A 20,106-nucleotide genomic window follows, 5' to 3' on the forward strand; every position below is an offset into this window, starting at 1 on the left:
TATGTGAATATAGATTATCCTGATTGTGTGTCTGCTTTTTGTGTCTTCAGTAAAAAAGAATGTATCTCGAGAAATGTCTAAATATAAATAAAAAATATTTTTTGTATGACCAAAATTTGAAAGTAAGAAATCTATATTACCCATTAACCTTTGCGGCCTGCAGCCTGATCCAGGACCACTTTAGATAATTCAGGGAAACTGTATTACACCTGAAAGTTGAAACTAGTGTCGCCCAGGAAGCTGGTGTGACCGAAACTAAAGAGTGGCCCCGCCATGACCAGCAGAAACACCCTGTCCTCCCGTTTTCAGCCGCTCCAGGTGACGCCCAATCAGAGCAGCGCTCGGGGCCGCGCCCAGTCCGTATCGGAACTCGTGGACGCGCCGCAGGTAAACCACAGGTGTGGGTTTTTTTTTCGCAGTTTGAAGGAGAGTCACCACGACCACGCAACTCTGAAAAACTCAGCAAAGAAGTCAATGAAGGCACCAGAGTGGAAGAATGACGTGAAGATGGTGGAGTGAGAGTATGCGAGGAAATTAAACTTATCAAGTCACTGAGGAGAAACTTGAGTTTGCTCTCACTTCAACTTTTTATTTTCTTCTTCGCTGGTGAATTTGGATGGAGTGACTGAATCTCACCGACGAGGATATTCTCATTAGTTTGGAACTGCTGCGAAGGGACGGTGCAAAATGGATTTCAACATTACCGCACGAAGAGGCGTTTTATTTCTTCTTTTCTCAGTTTTAATTCTTCTACATGGCTCCAGAGGAGAAATCCCTCCCAAACCAACCGGTGGTGTCACGATTGTGCCCCCAGTTAAGCCGGATGGGGGCCCCCAGGCCTTTCCAAACGCAGAAACGGCAAATTTACCAGTGTTTACAATGGATTATCCAAGAATACAGATACCCTTTGAGATCACTCTTTGGGTGCTGCTGGCTTCATTCGCAAAGATTGGTAAGTAACAGCAACATATGCTCAAACAGGTGATTGTATTGACACTGAGATCATGGGTTAAGATCCAAATCTAGGTGATTACTTTGTGAATAACAGCTGTGACCCCTGCAGAGAGGATGCGGGAAGGCTTCCTGCAGGCAGAGTGCTTCTTTCTCATCAGACCTGTTCCTGCTTTTGAATTGAGGTCACATCTCTTTTCTCAGGTTTCAATGTGTACCACAAGATCACCATCTGGGTGCCAGAGACGTGCCTCCTGATCAGCATCGGTCTGATTGTGGGTGGCATCATGCACTCTGTCCACGAGGAGCCCCCCGCTGTGCTCTCCAGCAATGTCTTCTTCCTCTACATGCTTCCCCCGATTGTCCTCGACTCTGGCTACTTCATGCCAACCAGGCCTTTCTTTGAGAACATCGGCACGGTCCGTTGCACATCAGCCACTGTCTCTAAACACAGATTCAACTTCTTCTCCTTCTTCTCCTCCTCACACTGACTATTCGACTTTCTTCTCACTGTGTTTGCAGGTAATGTGGTTTGCAGTGGTGGGGACTCTGTGGAACAGCATCGGTATAGGCATGTCTCTGTTTGCCATATGCCAGATTGAGGCTTTCGGCGTGCAGGACATCAACCTCCAGGAGAACCTGCTGTTTGCCACCATCATCTCGGCCGTGGACCCGGTGGCTGTGCTGAGCGTGTTCGAGGACGTGTCTGTGAACGAGCAGCTCTACATCGTGGTGTTTGGGGAATGTCTCTTCAATGATGCTGTCACTGTGGTGAGTCGGCGCTAGCTGAGACTTGCTGCAGTACGGTGGCCTGCTTTGGTTCCTCTAGGCTACTGCTTGTTATGAAAACATGTGCTGCAATTAACAAGGCACCATTATTGTTCAGTGTGGGGCATATGTAAAAAAGCAAAAAACAAAATAACTGATCAGTATCTATCCCAGTAAGATCCCACTGTAGCTCTAATATGGTTATTTTACCCAGGTTTTGCTTTAACATCACAACCACACACATGCAGTTAATCACAGAGACCATTGTAACCCTACCTACCATTTCAGAACCTGTTTGGGGCGTTTCATTTCAAGCGCACTAATACAAGAAACAGCAGATTCACCATTGTGTTGTCTTAGGCTTTTCTCTTCTTTCACCTTCTAAAAGCTCAGCTCAGGTTTCACAAGATACTGTACAGATTGTTCACTCGCTTCTGGGTTAGGATACATGTATGAGAACATAATGTGTGGGAGGAAGAAGTCTGTGCACAGGAAAGATTGCCAAACAGATAAATTATTCAGAAATGGAAGTGAGGGAATGTTGTCAGAGATGCCTAACGGATGTATCCACAGTCCAGGACCATGTTGCCTTGAGGAGCGTCTTTCCGCAGATGCCGCCAAACCTGTTTCTGAATGTTTCATTTGCTTATATGGGAGGAGTTGAGACACACACACGCACACACACACACACATTGTGTTCTGAAATTTGACTGAGGTGAGCTCATGCTCAAATTTCCTCCCCCCACCCTCTTTTTTTTATTGTGCTAAAAAACCCACCAACCTGCATTAACCTGCTGTTAGCTTTGGCGTGGTGACCCTGTTGTTTAGTACACAGTAGCAGAGCCGCTGCAGAAAGAGAAGACAAACATTTACACAGGAGAATGGGAAAGTCCAGGACCGTGTGTTACAGAATTGCACCGATTAAACTAGATGTTATATCTGGCAAAAACATAAAACACTTCTCATATACTAAGAGCAATGCTGTCACCAGTGAGGTGGAAGGTGGTGACGGTTGTCGGGGCCCAGTAGAATTGTATTAGTTAAAGGTCGGGGTCACACTGTTTCGGGGGGCCAGTGTTCCCAGCTCCGCTCTTGACTGAGAACGGCAGGTTAATCCAATGTATGACTGCCAAGGCAGCTGTTGCCGTCATACTACGCACGCAGATCTGTTTTAAATAGATTGTGAAAATGGGACCAATCTTTTTCCTGTTTGCCTTATCTCCATTTTTCTATTATTGGTAAACACTTCTTTCCCTGAGTGCTTGACAAGCTTGTCCTGGAGTGGAAAAGTTTCCTTTTAAATTAGCCTTTTTCAAAATAATTATACTTATTTAGGGCTGTTTATCAAGACCGTTCCTAGTGCTGCCAGCATAGTTGCTATTTACAAGTAAACATGATCTTGAACCAAACTGAATACCACGATAAAACTGTGACGGAGCTGGTGGTATTCTACATTTTTGTTATATTCAGCAAATCCCAGCAAATCCGACCAAAACCAACAATTTGTTCAAATTGTGAATCTTTAAAAACATGTCACAAATGTATAAACTTTCCTTAAACAGCTGGACACTGTAGTTTTTAGCAAATGTTACTCAAACAGGAGTAAATAGTGCATAGTTTTCCTGATTCCTTTAAGCTGCAGATTAGATGCACTAGTGAGTATTCACAGCAGCCGGATGGTGTGTGTGGAACTGACTCAAATTAAAATTATGGTAATGAAGGACCATGTCACAACAAAGAAGCTCGGTGGCACAGAAGAATAATCAGGCGTCGGCTGCACATACAACACTTGTTCGTAGCATCAGTTCGTGGATGGTTTTGATCTTTTCATGGAATTTGTGGATAATAAGAGAAAGATGGAACTTGCTCTTTTAAATGTGCTCTGTGAATTGTGTCTGTCTACTTCATTCCTTGTAAATGAACAGTAACCAAATGCTCCTTTTCCGTGAGTCATTCACTGCGCTGGGTGAAATGGCACTATCAAATTGCAAACAGTGCAAAGCAAATATCTCAATAAATCACTCTTATCTGAAACGGTGTCATTAGAGGCCACAGCCCCTGACACCACCCATGACCTCTGACCCAAAAGTGCGTGTGTTTGCACAAGTGTCCCTGAATGTGTGTGAACATGTGCGCGTATGTTTTCAGGTGTTGTACAACATGTTCAGCTTCGTGGCGAACATGCCAGAGGTGGTGCCGGTGGATGTTTTCCTGGGGGTGGCGAGGTTCTTCGTGGTCGGGCTCGGTGGGATGGGCTTTGGCATTCTGTTCGGCTTTGTGGCCGCCTTCACCACCAGATTCACCTCCAAGGTCCGAGAAATCGAGCCACTCTTCATATTCATGTACAGCTACCTGGCCTATCTGGTGGCCGAGCTCTTCGCTATCTCGTCCATCATGGCGTGAGTCGATTTTAAAATGTTTACACGTCCAAATATTCTCAAAGCTGCAAGAATAAAGAACAGTAACAACTAACTTATGTCTTGTTGCAGCATTGTTACCTGTGCCCTCACCATGAAATACTACGTGGAGGAAAATGTTTCCCAGCGCTCCTGCACAACCATCCGCCACGTGGTCAAGATGCTTGGCTCCATCTCTGAGACCCTCATCTTCTTCTTCCTCGGGGTCGTCACGATAACGACCGAGCACGAGTGGAACTGGGGCTACATACTGTTCACGCTGCTGTTTGCCTTTATATGGAGAGGTCTGGGTAAGCAGAGGGCAGGGGTTATCTGGGACATGTGTTCGACTGCATCTGCCTACCTTGTAGAGGCAATGTTCTTCGGAGTGAGTCCTGGTTTTGTTTGTGTTGTGCACGCTCATGATGACATGAGTTGCTTATTTCCAGTGGTTTAACTGCTCACCTTGCTGACATCACTTTTAGGCGTGGTTACCAAAGCACACACCGGTTGATGTGTGTGGTCAACAGATGAAACTGAGTTGAATCTCTGAACCGGAGAGAAAAGAAAAGCAAAACTGTTCTTCAGCCTTGTTAAATTACTCTTTAAAACTGCATCAAGTGATACTTCGGGCAGCAGAACGAGCCGTAAACGCAGCACTGAGATAGTTTCACTGACTGTTGTTGTTAATGGTGAAAGTAGCCGATGACTATCCACTCACCTTCCAGCTCTGTTTAGGTCTGTTTAGGTGGCAAAATGCTGCTAGATTTACCAGCTGAATGCCGTTATGCTCAGCAGCTCTTCTCTAGCTTTAGCTCTAGCAGATGCACAGTGGGTTTATCAGAGCTTTTTTTTTGGTTGCTAAAAACAGCTACTTGCTGGGGTTTCTTTGTGGGCTCTTGCTGCAGCTGGACACAAGGTCGATGTGCACCATAAAAAGAAAAAGAAATAATAAGGAGGTGAAAGATGCTACGAAGCTTGGTAGAGCTGAGATTCTTTGTGCCATCATTACAGCAAGGGACCAATTTCACATTACACAAAGTGATTTGATCGATTGTTAATATAAAAATATTGACCAGTGCAGCTTTAAACTTGTTCACAGTGCAACTTCTGAAAAAAGCATCTTGACATCTTTCTCTGCTCTTCCCTCTCAGGTGTCTTAGTGCTGACTCAGATCATTAACCCTTTCCGCACCATCCCTTTCAACTTGAAAGACCAGTTTGGTCTGGCCTACGGTGGTCTGCGAGGTGCGATTTCATTTGCCCTGGCCTTCACTCTGCCTGATACCATCGGCCGCAAGCAGCTCTTCATCACAGCCACCATTGCCATTATCCTCTTCACTGTGTTTCTTCAGGTAAGAGAGTGCGGTTGTATTCAAGACATATTGCACTGTTGCTTGCTGGGAATAATTTGTCTTATTTTAGTCTGATGTTGGTGTTTTCTCTTTCGCAGTAGAGTAAAGTAGAAGAAGCTGTCTGTGTATAAAGCAGTCTCTGATTCTCAGTGAGAGAGAAACAATAGTCTTGAAACAGACATCACATGATTTAAAGTCCAGATCAGGACTGATTTCATTATCTAGTACGATGTGAGGGTTTTAGATTTAATGTTCTTGCATTCCAGCTCAATGTCAGAGTCGCCACAGTGACGTCAAACAGATCCTTGTCCACCAAACCGACTGAGTTTACAGCAGAGCAGCTTTTTGCTGCTGCACTAAGCCTCTGCCTCTTAATTTATAATAATTACATCATGCATTTTGACACATTCAGCTCTTCATTGTCCATTTTTTATATTGTTATTAGCATTTATTGTGTAATATGTTGCTCACACTGTGTTTTTTTTTTTTTTTCCATGCTGCATTAAAAACAAATTCTACCAGCTCAGGCCATTAAAGTGTAGAGAAACAATCTTTCCGAATAGAATCAGTGACGGTGGATCATTACAGGCATGATGTGCAGTCTTTTGACAGTCAGTTGGGATTTTAAAAAGTCCTCTCATTTCTTCCTGTTGTTGTTTTTTTCCCTCTTCTCCACAGGGCATCAGTATCCGCCCTCTGATCGAGTTCATCAATGTCCGCAGAACCAACCGCAATCTTGACACCATCAATGTAGAGATCCACTGCAGGGTACGACACAGCTTGTGATGATTGTACATGTAGCGGACACTGTTAAGATGAGATAAGATACACTGTCTTGTGCCTGTGGGGAAATTTTTATATTTATTTATATTGCTTGCCTTGAAAAATAGCTTGTAATGAATAAATAGACAATAAAAAAAACATAAAACCATAATCAAATTTACAGCGCATAAAATCTAGGCATGTCCTGAGTCAGGGTTAACCATGATCTCAGCACTGACCCCGAACAGAGGAAGTGAAGTCTCTGAACCAGCCTGGCAAACGAATACTCAACACGGGCAGTCCATTTGAGATTATTGTCCATCGGTATGCACAAGCGCTCGTAGGAGCACACCCGCTCAATTAAACTGTTGTCTACGATTACAGGGTCATGGGTTCTCACCTCCCTGGGGTCAAATATCATTTCTTTAGTCTTCGAGAATAAGGCGGTGCCCGTCACACCAGTTACTTAAAGATGGCAGTCTCATTGTGATGATTTGAGGGGGTTGGAGAATTTTTTCGGCCCACTGCTCCTAAGTTTGTCTGGGGGAGCTCACACAGCCTTGAGGCAGCCCTGTACTACAGTGTTTGGTGTTGGACAGGAAGTTCATAACCTTTTATCTGTTGGAACATGTTTGCTAAAAAAGAATAAAACAATAGAATAACAAAAGAACTTACATGCATGTCCTTTAGCTTCTGTACAAGCATATGTGGTTGGCTTGTATTAAAAGCTGGAATAAGATCCGCAAATAAAACACCATGTTTACAGCTCTCACTTTTTCTCGCAGCTCATGGAGCACACTGTAGCAGGCATAGAAGACCTCTGTGGACAGTGGAGCCACTTCTACTGGAAGGACAAGTAAGAACTTTCTTCTCTGTTTGCTCATTCACAACATAATCTACTGCTAGTCAGTTAACAGATAGTCACAGTCATGGGTAGCCTGCAAAATGTACATATTACTCTCCTCATCTTAAACTAACCGCTGCTTAACTGCTTCACGCCGATAAAACTAAAGAGAAAGAACCTGCGGTGAGACTGGAAGAGAGACGGCAGTTTTAGTTTACCTTCGTTCAGTTTCCCTCTTTACGGTTTTGTTTGACAGCGCCATTGTTCACGCCGGGACTTTGTGGGAATGTTGACAGCCAATCAGACTGTGGTGTCTGAATGATTTTCTTTAGTTCCTCATTTCCTCTTCTGACTGTTTTCATGCCCTGAAGTTTCCAGATACATGATACAGATGTTGTTAATTGCGTGAAATGTATATTTAATTACATTTTACACTGCATTAATGCAAAACCTTTGTGTTTTGATGCACAGTTAACTGCAGCAAAACACAATTGAAGTGAATGCAATGAACCCTTTTATGTGCTTGTTCAGCCATTAATTTGCATTTGTGGGACTTATTAGGTTTGAATCTTGTTTCTGTGGGTTTTAAAAACAACATTTGTTTCAAATGAAATTTAGCTCTTGTCAACAAATTTATATTTCTTTTCTTTACATTTTTACATTCGCTGATTAGAAGCAATAATAGTTTGCAGTATTGTAACTTCAAAGTAGCTTCCTTAATACCCCTGAAATATATCAGAAATATTAAACATTTAGTTTTTCTTGTGAACATACAATAGGGATTGTAGGTTATATTATATGATAACCATCTACTAAATGTTACTGAAATTTACAAACATTATTAGACAGCAGCAGACGACTTCCTTCTGTATTATACTGCTTTCACTTCTCCTTTTATCCCCATGTCTCTTCTCTCTCTCCAGTCTCCCTCCTCCTCCTCCTCCTCCTCCTCCTCCTCCTCCTCCTCCGCCTACCTCTGTTTCACACAAACCTAATCAGTGCAATCATTTTTAATCTTAATTTCAGGTTCATGAAATTCAACAATCGAATCCTGCGCAGGATCCTGATCCGCGACAGCCGGGCCGAGTCCAGTATTGTGGCGTTGTACAAGAAGCTAGAGCTGCAGAACGCCATGGAGATCCTGGACAAGGTGTCGGGAGACATCAGTGCCGCTCCGTCCATCGTCTCTCTCTAGTACGAAACCCTCATCATGTCTCTGTGCTACTCTGACTGTCACACCACCTCCTTATTGTCTGTTGAGATCAACAGAAAAACAGACATTTTCTCTTAATATCCTGTTTTTTGTCTGATTTTTTTTTTTTAGTGAGGAAAAGAAGAGCTCTGCTAGACCTAAGAAGAAGTTCATGGCTGCAGACCTGAGGAACATGCACGACATCCTGTCCAAGAACATGTACAAGATCAGACAACGGGTGAGATGAAAACGTCTGGCAGGAGGATAGCAGCAGTGTGCAGTCCACTCTGCTTTATTTCCCCTTTTAATTTATTTTCATGCAGCACGGTGGTGGAAAGTGACGAAGCACATTCACTCAAGTGCTGCCACTAGATCAGATCAGTTCCACCTCGACCAGCTATGAAAAAATGCATCAGCTTTTAATTATCTAGTAAAATTATTTATAGTAATATATCAGTCATGGGTCATTGTTCTATGGTACTTTTACTCTGGTAGGATTTTAAATGCTTGTAATTGAGTGTTTTTACATCAATATATTGGTAAGTGGTGGATCTGAATGTTTCTTCCTCCTCTGATCGCTACACCGCAAACAACAATACACAAAAACTACAGTAAGTAGTAAGACTGTAAGATTGAGTGAAGGCAGAAAGCTACCACCACTCTTAATACGTTTTTATTTTAGCTGTTCGGCTGCTGACAGTATATACAGTAGTGTGAAATCTGAACTCCTGCTTGTTTTGCCTGGATGGAACAACAACAGCAGCAGCCACATAAAGTCACATGCAGCTCGAAAAGAAAGTAGGAGTTTCAGCACAGGATATTTTTTTTATTTAATTTTTTTTAACATAAAATCCTGTTGTCCATGTTCACCAGCAAAGCATCATTTTCATCCTCATCATAGATTGTTTGGTGACACTTCCCTCACTCTGGTGTGAGTCCTCCAAGCACTGAAACTTGGTGCTGTTTTGCATAGCCACACTGTGGCCGGCAGTACTTTTCCATTAGTGACATGACATCACCCTTTAAAAAGGCTCTGAGAGACGCTTTGATGTCCAGACAAATAGAGAGCATGTGCTTCTGTTCTAGTTGGTAGACAAATTGTCTGATTGTCTTAATAGCCCCTCTTTTCAAACCCCTCGCCCCCCTGCTCTTCAAATATTTACAGTCGCGTCTCTCCCACGAACTCTCCCTCACCTCTGTCTGTGGTGTCACGTGTTTTAACGTGAGACGCTTTATTAGTTGAAAATGCAAAATTGTGACGTTAAAAAACAAACTGAATTTTCAATCGTTTCCTGTTCTCTGACCGTTTTGACCTCTTCTGAGATAGACGGCAGCATTTTGTTGGCATGAGACCTTTCCTTAAAGAACAAAGGCCACCTCAGAGTGCTTGAAAGGCGGTTATGTTTGTTTTAGGTCCAACTAATAGCTGCGGGACAGAAAGAGCCGTGTTGACAGTGATGGGTACGCTGTGCAGAGGAAGTTAGTGTTGGAGCTTGCAAAGTCCAAACAGAGACATTCACCCCTGGGTGTGGCCGGTTTTGGTTGAGTAATCCGAGCCGTAAAGAATGCTGTCTCCTCTCAAAGCATCTCAGCCTTTATCGTCTCCTCTGTCGGGGGGGGGGGGAGAGATGATTTAACTTACAGTTAAATCATTGTGGCCACTTGTAGGCTCATATGAAAAATGGTGGAATACTTGATATTAGGGCTGAACAGTTAATTGAAAAATAATCATAATTGCAGTATGGAAAAGTGTAAATTCCAAATCGTAGGAGTTGCAATATTTTTTTTTGATCAAATGTGTCACAACGTACCATAAGTGAAGCATTGTGGTGCTACAGAGACGCCCCGGCCTACAAACCATATTCTCCAGATGTGAAGGAATCACATTTGTTTCGTACAAGCTCCAAGAAAAATCCCATCATCATCATTTTTATATTTTTTTTCAGTGAAAATGAAAAGCAAAAAATTACCATTCCAACTGAAACCGTGACTCATATCTCAAACGCCATATCTGCATAAAATAATCGCAATATGATTTTTTTTGTATATTATTCAGCCGCACTTGATATGTTCATCAGCAGTCTGCACCTGCTATTTGATGTCGTGTATGTAATGCTGTATCTTCTACCTTCTGTGTTTTCTCTTTATTCAGACTGTGGCATTCACAGGCAAGCACGCCCTGCCCAATGACAGCCACACCAAAGAGATACTGATCAGACGCCACCCCAGCATCCGCCGCAGCCTCCGACCTGGAAGCTTCCAGACATCGGTAAGCAATAAGTTGTGTAACTGTGACTGATATTGACCTGAGGATGTTATGTTCTCAGCCTCTCAGGTTAAAAGCAGCTCAGTGAGAGTAGAAGTGAATCTCATAAAAGCGAAGGTTAATCAGCTCTTACTACACTGAGATGAAAGTATTGTAAAACATGCCTGAGGTTCACGGCCTTCATCTCATGTCTTGTTCATTATTCTCTTTTTTCCTCTCTTGCCATTCTCCTCTCGCCTCTCATCTTATTCCCAGATGGAGCCCAGATCTCATAAGTACTTCTCTCTTCCTGCTGGGAAGAGTCTGGACTCAAACTTTTTCCCCCCTGAGAGGCTGAGCTATGCAGGTAAGGTTCTTAACCCAACTTTAAACCCTTAACTTTAAACCCCTTATTCCAAACAGTACAGCACTTCACTTGTTAGCTTTTTCCACTTTTAACCACTTTTAACCAGCTTTAACCAGCTTTAACCAGCTTTAACCAGCTTTAACCAGCTTTAACCAGCTTTAACCGTACCTCATGGCCCTTTTCAGTGAGTGGAAATTGCTCTGGTATTTATTTGCCATATTGTTCTTCACTGAAACTATAGTTTATCTTTTTAAATAAATCTATTTATAAATAAATCTTTTTTTGTAAAATATTCAAACACTGACCTGCTGACAAAGAAGAAAACACAACCTTCTTGGTGTGGAGGTAAATATTAAACCTGCTGAACATGAGCATGTTATCATTGGCATAGTGAGCATTTTGGTGTTTAGCTCATAGCTGCGCATAGATGTCAGCAGCATGACATCATCAGATGTAAATATAGTGGATGTCCTGTGGATCATTTTGCAGACGTTTCCCCCAAATTCAGCCTCATTTCCATGGGTTTGAAAAATGTTTGGCTGCACAGCACGAGTTCATATCGACTGGGCCGCTGGCAGGTTTAAAGTTAAACTCTCTGCCCACATACGAAGTGTGTTTTATGCAGCTGTATAAAATGTGATATGATGTGATGGCGTCTTCACCTGTCACAGATGGTCAAGAAACCATGTCAGAGGTGGCCTACCCCTCCAGACGCTCTCGGTTTGGCCAGCCGACACGCTCCTCCTCCAGAGCCATGATGCCCCTACGAAGGCTAGATACCCTGAAAGAAGCACCGTCCGTTGATGTTCTGGATGAAGGCAGGGATGAGAATGGAAGGAGGGGGCGTGGCATGTCCAGAACAAACTCCTCCTACAGCGATTCCCGTGTGCATGCCCCTCGCCGTCACTTCAGCGGCTCAGCTGATAATTTCAGAAACATGCATCATGAAGCAGGAGAGGAGGAGCAGCAGCAGCAGCCTTCGTCTACATCTCCAGCCTGGGCTGCTGAACCCAGGGACGATGTGACACGAAACCCTCTGCTCAGGCGGCCACAGTGGAACCCGAAGATGTAAAATGCGTTCCTGGGCTTTCAGCAGCAGCTGGACTGCCACACACGGAGTCTCAGGTTCTAAAGCAAAGAGAAGAGCTTAACAACCCCTTCAAAATGAGCCCAAATGGACAGAGGTCAGAGGTCGCAGGCACATCACAGTTTACGGTGGTGGAGGAACTGTGTATGAACTGTGAGTCCAGGCTTCGTCTGATTTTATTTCAACAAGTCACATAAATGTGATTTTAATGATTTTATCTTCCTGTAGGTTTTTTCTTTTTTTAAATGTGATTTAAGTTAAACTGTTTTATTGTGGCTAATTATTATTATTTTTTGCTCATTACATGTAAATATTATATTATTTTGTATTTTTATTGCCTGTTGTGTGTAACAGCTGTGTGATTGAATACACGTTTTGTAAATCGGCCATTTTAGTTGAACGTGAGGAACTATTGCTGTACTCTTGCGAGTGACTGGGTTTTGTATGTCTGTTACGTTCATGGATCCCACAAATCTGGACCCACTTTGTTATTGTTTTCTGTTACTGTAATAAATTTTTTTAGGTTGTATAAAAGCAGGTTTCAAGCATTCTGGTTAAACCTCGAAGATGACTTTGAACGGTGCCTTTAGTGTCACAGTTTTCTAAGAGGAGGAGAAGACGGCAGATGTGTACAGTATGTACGACGTAGTTGAATGTTAACATGCACACCGCAGCATTGACTTTAATGTTTCATATACAATCGATAACACCATAGACTCAAACATACAAAACATGGTTTATTCCTTGTGACTTTCTGGCATGAATCTGGCGTGTTATTCAAATATTCAGTGACTTCTTTATATGCATTTCCAGCAATTTCCATCTTTCCATCTATTTGGGTTTTTTAAAAACAGTAGTGCCCACAATTCACTTGAAACTTAACTTAAAAAAAACAAAACAACAAATCACTTCTTTAAATGTCAATTTAAGCTTACCCTAAGATAAATTAACACATCTCAAATCTGACAAAACTGTAAAATTCAAGTGTCAAAAACTAGAGCAAAAGTTCGCTCATATACCACCATAGGAACCATTTTTGATGCAGTGTGTTAAAAAAAAACAAACAAAAAAAAACATCTGGTATTGAGGTAAAACTGTGTAGACCAACTTGGCTACCCCAAAGTAGAACAATGTTGTGTTCAGGCAGTCCAGTTTCCCCAGAGGTTCATCTTATTTATGAACGTCTGAAGTATCACTGCCTGCACCTTCCTCTTCCGCAGTAGGTGCACTTGAGGGAATTTTGGACAATGTAGTGGTTACAGGGTTGTATTAAAAATCAAAGTGTACCTTGTTTCCAATCAAGCTGTCACAAGTAATATGTGCCAGTACATGCCCCACATGTTTGTCTGATCATGCTTCAGCACAGGGGGGGAAACTGATTAAACGTTTCAGCCCTGACTTCACTCTCAGTGCTGCTCTTGAATTTTGAATCCTTTCTCCCAAAGAAGGGCCGCGGTGCTGGTGGTGAGGAGCCACTTCGACCCACAAATTTGTTGGTAAAGAAACAAGCTCGAGTGAGACACATTGCTCCCACTGTGAGTCCTTCACCGGTGGCCACCTACAAAATAAGAGCACTTCTCTGAGTGGTGGATGTACATTATTTATCATAATTTTAAATTAATTGAGTTGCTCTGAGTTTCAGAGTTTTTTGTCTGTTTTTGTCATTCCTCTCCCGTCCCATTTGGGGATCCTGATGAGTAGTAAACCCACAGCTGCTAGAGCCAGGACCACTCCCAGACTAGGGGGGCCACAAGGGCTGAACTCCTGAGCCAGACCGGAAAGAAGAGGAGCCAGGACGCGACCCACAGCTGTAACGGACTGTCCGGCACCGATCAGAGTCCCGCTGGCCTGGACCCCTCCCCTCTGCAGTTCTAGGTCTGTGATACACGTCCGTCCAATGGTGGTGGAAATGGCAAAGAAGGTGGAGGTGAGAAGCACCTGCCAGACGCTGGGCGCAGCAGCGTAGAGGAGAATAAGTGAACAGGTGAGCACTGTGGAGTGCAGCAGCAGAGCAGGCATGTTATTCTTATAGAGCTGTGTGACTGGCCCCACCAGGAACCCAGCCAGGGCCCCTAAGGTGCTGCTGTAGCTGATCAGATAACCTGTCACCTTTGGTTTAAGTGAGAAACGCTCCTCCATGGCCAGAGAGAAGTTACTGTAGTAAAGCATGATTGCTATGGCCATCAAAAGACGCACCAGAAAGAGGTCCCACATGTCGGAGGAGGCCACCATGTGGATCTTGGAGCCCACTGACGACAGCTGTCTCCAGGCAGGCTGGAGCAGAGGCACCTCCCTCCACCTGAGATCACCTGGAAGCTTCTCTGGAGCTCTGGAGCCCGGTTCAGCGTCTGCTGCCAGCAATACGTGGTTTTTTTTTGTATGAGAACCATTCTGTACAGACTTACTACAGTGGTTGTCATGACAGCGTTTACTAGTGTTGTTGCTGGAGTTAGTATCATTGCGGTGAACTAGTGTCTCGCTCCACGGTAGCATCCACACCAGTCCTGGAATGATAAACACAACACGTTAGATAAATATTTCAATATGTTAATATTGAAATATGTCCTATTTCTCTCCATTTTCAACCCACCTGCATTAATGAGGAAGATGGCTGCACAAGTAAAGGAGGAGGTATAAAAGCCTCCTTCATGCTCTGTGAGGTAGCCACCCACCACAGGGCCCAAGATGAAGCCAACACTAGAGGCGGCATTAAAGTGTCCCATCACCAGAGGGCGCTCCGACTCAGACACCAGGTCAGACAGCAGGGCTCTGCAGATTGACAGGGAGTGCTTGAACAGCCCTGAGACAGAGAACACGTGGGGAATAAGTATCCAACTCATTTCCTGATTTTTAAAAAATTTTTTATTGGCTTTGAGGCTGCCACATACTTTTGGACAGCGGTCCAACTCACCCACAGGTATCCGTGCGAGGACAAACAAAGCGATGCTAGTGGACATCCCCAGCAGGCCGTAGCCTAGCGCACTCAGCAGCAGACAGGTCAGCAGAGAGTACCTCCGTCCCACCACGTCACTCCAGCTGCCCTGCCAATTTAAACACACAGGAAATGAAACACAACCACAAACAGAAATTTAACCCAAGTTTTCATTCGCTAGAAGTCCTGTGAAACATCATCAAACATCCCTACAAACCAGACAAATCAATAAAAGTAGAAGCCTGGCCGTTGATGCAAGAAATACAAAATTGTTTTTATGAGTCTGACTTTGTGTAAATCCGTGTAAAAGATCAGGTGACTAAAACCAGAAATCCCAAAAAAAAAAAAAACGTGCATTTCCTTTTAACCAAGCAGCTCAGGCTGTTACACAAGCCTTTATTAGATTCTCGCCCTCTCTCTCTCTTCAACACACACACACACACACACACACACACACACACACACACACACACACACACACACACACACACACACACACACACACACACACACACACACACACACACACACACACACACACACACACACACACACACACACACACACGCACACACACACACACACCCTGATGAAATAATGAAATTAGGACCAATTGAGTTTGCTGTGTTCTGGATGTAGCCGGGTGGGATTATCATAGAGACCCAGCTGTTCACGTATCCCTACGTTTATCAGGATTCAACCGGTCTGCTCACGGGAATCAACAGATGACTCCTTATCTGTTTAATTTGTCGCATGACCCCTGAAAATTAAACCAATTTCAGGAGCTGTGCGCGGCAGGCGAGAGACGTGGAAAGCTGAGAATCTCATGTCAGACGCCAATGCTCATCATGGACTACTTTTGAGTAATTTCTTAACAGTTTGTTTACAGTTTGAATCATTAAAGCTTTGATATTTCATCACGCCATCCTTACTGTTAAGTCTGCCCAATGCTCAGAGATGTCAAAGAGTGAATCATTTATTTCTGTGTGATATTTGTGGATCTGCATCTAACTGGGAGTAGCTTGTGTGTGTGAATATGCAAAGACTGCATGTATTGTATGACCACAATCAACTTAAAACAGCCAGTGTTTATTGTTCTCATGAAATACCAGAGATGACATGGAATGCAACCATTTTGGCCACTAACTGTGAGCACGCCTTGTCGAGCAGCAGAGGCTGAATAGAGGGTTAGAGACAGAGACGGAGCTCGAGGATTTTTCAGAGAGAAGCCAAGTCAATACTTACAACTATTGTGCTTGAGAAGAGCTGTAAGATCCCATACGTAGATCCTGCAACAGTTTCACATTTGTTTTAATTCATATGTGTAATATACTGTAGATCACAGAGCAGACATCACGTGCTTAAAGTGACTATGCTACTTCAATCTTTTAACAGTACAAACGCTGATATACCGTTAAGACTTAACTGTGAAATCTCAACATGATCCAAAAAATAATCATAATCATTGCTTATTACACACATACACACAGTATAGAATACGTGGTGGTATATGTATGGGGGGGAGCTTGAGAAAAACACGTCCAAACAGACAAAAACACAAGCAAATTAAGAAAACCCAACAACAATCCTCATACAGAGACAGAACTCAGTTCTGTTTTATTCTGCACAACTTGCAGTGTTTCTATATTTGCTTGGGGTTTTTGTATTTGGTTGGTTAATTGAGTCATGACTTTTTATATTTACTGATGGAAAAATTACGACCGTGTGTGATGCTTTGTTATTGCAAAAGTTTTGTTAGCAATTATGTGTTCTCATAACATCCCCTTAAAAAATGATGGTTATTTGTATCTCTATCTGTCTTAACTCTGGCCAGCACATAATTATTTGGTTATAAGACTAATTATACATCAATTATGATATTGCTCCCAGGACCCCGCATCTGCCATTATGTAGGCTATGTAAATTAATCACTCTATGTAATGGACACACCTTACCTACTATACCAGCCACAGTGGGACTGGCTCCTAGAGCTTTCACATGATGGCTCAGCAGCGGGATGATCATGCTCACCCCAAACAAATCCTAAAGAAAGCAAGGAGGTGAAGGAGAAAAGAATGAGGAACCGGACTGAGACACAGAGTCACAGAGAGTCGGCTGATAGTTGCAGAAGCCACAGAAAGTCACTGCTAATCCTGTTTATCTACATTGCTGAGATCAGAGAAGCTCTTGCCAAAATCTTGATTGAAGTCACACAGCAATTCATACAGTGTTCCACCACTACCCATTACACTAATTGCTTAACTTTCAGTAGCATTACTGTCCCAGCAATGTCTGTCCTCTCCATGTGCCAAAAATCTGACCTTGTGAGTCACCTTTAATTAGATGCTGATTAAGCCAGCTATGCAGGCTGAAATGTAAAGTTAGTTTTCTGGAAAATGACTGCAAATCATCTCTGGAAAAGAGCACGAATATTGGGATTCTCACTGTCTTCAGAAATATGCAGAATTGCTTTTAGTTTAAATGTGACAGCTTTTATATGGGGTTCAAGCAGGTCGTTAAATTCAAGTCACCACCAGTCATCTTTGCAACACATTTTACTGACAGTGATGCTTTGAAGAGGCGACCCTCAACACTCAGAGGTGTCAAAACAACCTGCCATGATCTGTAACATCTCCCTTATTTAGTAGCTACACACCTGATCAATTGACATATTCCAAAATACGCATTAATATTTTTGATGTACCTGCAGATAGTCTGACAGCCTGAGTCAGTAATCCTCTATTCGAGTCCATTCTGCCCTTACACTTGATATGTACGTGTCCTACTGTCCACATCTTACTAATATCCAGTGAAACTTTTATGACCGCAAAACAATTTTAGAATATAGCAGCTCTGCAGGAGATAAATTTGACACCTTTTAAGTCACACATGTACAGAATTTACAGACATGCTTGTAGGTTTAGCTTCTCTTTGCAGGTGAGTATGACAGGTATTACTGCTCAATGTGTATGTTTTAGGATTAAACAATGGAAATTTAGACCTTTTACAAACTATTCAAATATTTAGAAGATAACATTAAAATCATTTTAAAGACCCTGAGGGAGAATTGTGCCTATTACATGCATATTTTAAAACTTGTTCTCAGGTTTATTTAATTTTATTCATTTAGTATATTAATTTGACTTAACTTTAGCTACATTTTTTCAATTTTAATGCAAACACCTTGTAATTATGGTGTAAACATGACGCACACCCAAGCAGTTGTGAAATGTATATATTTTTTTACATCATACCTTTGAGTTCTGAAAGCATGACTTCAAAACACCGCACGGGTCATTCACATCGCTTAAACGAGCTACTCACCATGAAGCCCACCACATAGATACACTGAATAATCCTCGTCCGTCCTCTTGGTTTCTGAAATAAAGTGCTACATTTCTGGTTGTTCATCCTCCCGCTGTGACGGCACTGGCTGCAGCCAAAGCGGAAGAGCTCATCCGCTTTCACCGTGAATGATCCAAACAGAAAAATGTCTCCGTCCCGGCGAGGGTCTCACAGGCAGGGGGCGGCCGTGGAGACGAACTGCCAGGTTCTGACCGTCTGCACCGATATGGCAGGTGTAAAAAGTGGCGGATATTAAAAACAGACATTAATACAACGTGCTGCGATAATGCTCGCTGTAAGAGGCATTGTTGCGTTGAATTGTCGTGTTATCTGGCCTGACTCCCCCGCGGCTGCTCAGACAGATGGTTTCGTCCTCTCACGTCACAGATCTGAATCGAGGAAATTCCTATTCATAAACAAGCACTGATTTTTCCCCCCTTCATTTCGTTTTTATATTTTTGTATGAATATATTTATATACAAAATATGTTATCAGCACTTATTCACCTTTACCTGATACTGTTGACTATTAATAACAATGGTTGAATAAAGCAATCCAAATTAAAACAAACAAGAAAGCAAAAACATCAGGCTGATTTTTGAAACTTGAGAGTATGACAGACTGCTCACTGCCATGACAAAGGTCAAAGAACTAAACAAATAAATGCACAATAAACGTTTAATCACACCATCCATGCTTCTTTTTGACTTGCTTGCATTAACCAAGTAATTAATATTTATAGCAACATTTTACATCTTGAGTTTACATAGACTATTAATAACAAGTTCCCATGATGTATTTTTAAAAAACATTTTTTATTGGCCTTTAGTTGTGTGGAGTAGCTGAGACAGGTTTCTCTGTCACCACCTGCTGGGCAAACTGGGGAATCCAAAACATTTCAAACAGCACACCAAAGACTTTAAGGAGATTTATTTATTTATTTAATAAAAAAAAAACAGAAAAAAAAAAGAAAGATTTTTCGGTTATTGAATTTTATGTGATCAAACGGCCTATTTGCTGTTGAAACCAAAAAACAAACAAACAAACAAACAAAAAAACATTTAAATGAAACATCAGTAAAGATTCTAAACATATAAGCAGCTGCAGCTACTTCCAATTCATGGTATGAGATTGTTAACGTTGCTCACTGGCTGAAAGTGATATTTGATAAAGTGCTGATCTGAATTTTTTATCTTTTATCTCACACACACACACACACACCCACCCACACCCACACTCACACCCACACCCACACACACACCCACACACACACACACACACACACACACACACACACACACACACACACACACACACACACACACTCACACACACACACGCATGCCCTACAGAGGAGTGGATGTGGGTGGAGAGCTTCTGGCTGAGGGGGGCCTGGGTCACATCAGTGTGTAAATTAGTTGGTGTCTACATAAAGGTTCACTGCTAAATGTTCCCCTTAGATGCTAATAAACCAGTGGTTCCTCCTGACTCTCACTGACTAGCAATAACCACAAAACAAGTTTTTAATCCTGAACCCAAAATAAGATCCAGGTCACTACTGTTTCCACATTTAAGAAAAAGCTTCAACTTTTTCTTTTTCTCAGCCTTATGACTGTTTTTGTCTGTTGGCCTCTTTTTGTGTGTGTGTGTGCGTGTGTTAGTGCTGATGTGGTTTTCATCAGCCTTTTGTTGTATTCACTTAATGTCCATTCTTTATTTTGGGATCATTTAATAATATTGATCATTGTGCTTTATGCTAATGTTTAGCACCTTGAATTGTCATTGTATATGAAAAGTGCTGTGCAAATAAAATTGACTTGACTTTTTTGATCAGGACCACAGAAACATTAAGAACAACAGGGA

At 42.4% G+C, this 20,106-nt stretch overlaps 2 protein-coding genes across 2 annotated transcripts; one reads left to right on the forward strand and one right to left on the reverse strand.

The window, feature by feature from the left end:
• The first annotated feature begins 406 nt into the window (after window positions 1-406).
• slc9a2 (solute carrier family 9 member 2) lies at window positions 407-12,500 on the forward strand. Its single transcript, XM_056389971.1, has 13 exons — window positions 407-952; window positions 1,156-1,370; window positions 1,474-1,722; window positions 3,868-4,118; window positions 4,209-4,426; window positions 5,270-5,469; window positions 6,148-6,237; window positions 7,017-7,087; window positions 8,102-8,269; window positions 8,400-8,505; window positions 10,420-10,536; window positions 10,789-10,879; window positions 11,551-12,500. The coding sequence occupies exons 1-13, from the start codon at window positions 688-690 to the stop codon at window positions 11,949-11,951; spliced, it is 2,442 nt and encodes an 813-aa protein (XP_056245946.1). The 5' UTR covers window positions 407-687; the 3' UTR covers window positions 11,952-12,500.
• Window positions 12,501-12,690: 190 nt separating this feature from the next.
• Window positions 12,691-18,691, reverse strand: mfsd9 (major facilitator superfamily domain containing 9). The gene is made up of 6 exons (XM_056389972.1): window positions 18,223-18,691; window positions 16,854-16,941; window positions 16,144-16,187; window positions 14,878-15,007; window positions 14,557-14,766; window positions 12,691-14,470 (listed from the first exon to the last, which is right to left on the reverse strand). The coding sequence occupies exons 1-6, from the start codon at window positions 18,307-18,309 to the stop codon at window positions 13,605-13,607; spliced, it is 1,425 nt and encodes a 474-aa protein (XP_056245947.1). The 5' UTR covers window positions 18,310-18,691; the 3' UTR covers window positions 12,691-13,604.
• Window positions 18,692-20,106: the final 1,415 nt, after the last annotated feature.

The sequence above is a fragment of the Seriola aureovittata genome, chromosome 11 (genome assembly GCF_021018895.1).
Source record: "Seriola aureovittata isolate HTS-2021-v1 ecotype China chromosome 11, ASM2101889v1, whole genome shotgun sequence".
In the NCBI taxonomy this organism is placed as follows: Eukaryota; Metazoa; Chordata; class Actinopteri; order Carangiformes; family Carangidae; genus Seriola; species Seriola aureovittata.

Excerpts from the sequence above, each read along its gene's own strand:
- slc9a2 (XM_056389971.1), top strand. The coding sequence starts at position 688 with ATGGATTTCAACATTACCGCACGAAGAGGCGTTTTATTTCTTCTTTTC. Across the intron at positions 10,537-10,788 it reads CTGGAAGCTTCCAGACATCG|ATGGAGCCCAGATCTCATAA; the intron begins GTAAGCAATAAG and ends TCTTATTCCCAG. Across the intron at positions 10,880-11,550 it reads TGAGAGGCTGAGCTATGCAG|ATGGTCAAGAAACCATGTCA; the intron begins GTAAGGTTCTTA and ends CACCTGTCACAG.
- mfsd9 (XM_056389972.1), bottom strand. The coding sequence starts at position 18,309 with ATGAACAACCAGAAATGTAGCACTTTATTTCAGAAACCAAGAGGACGG. Across the intron at positions 16,942-18,222 it reads TCTATGTGGTGGGCTTCATG|GATTTGTTTGGGGTGAGCAT; the intron begins GTGAGTAGCTCG and ends TGCTTTCTTTAG. Across the intron at positions 14,471-14,556 it reads CATCTTCCTCATTAATGCAG|GACTGGTGTGGATGCTACCG; the intron begins GTGGGTTGAAAA and ends TTATCATTCCAG.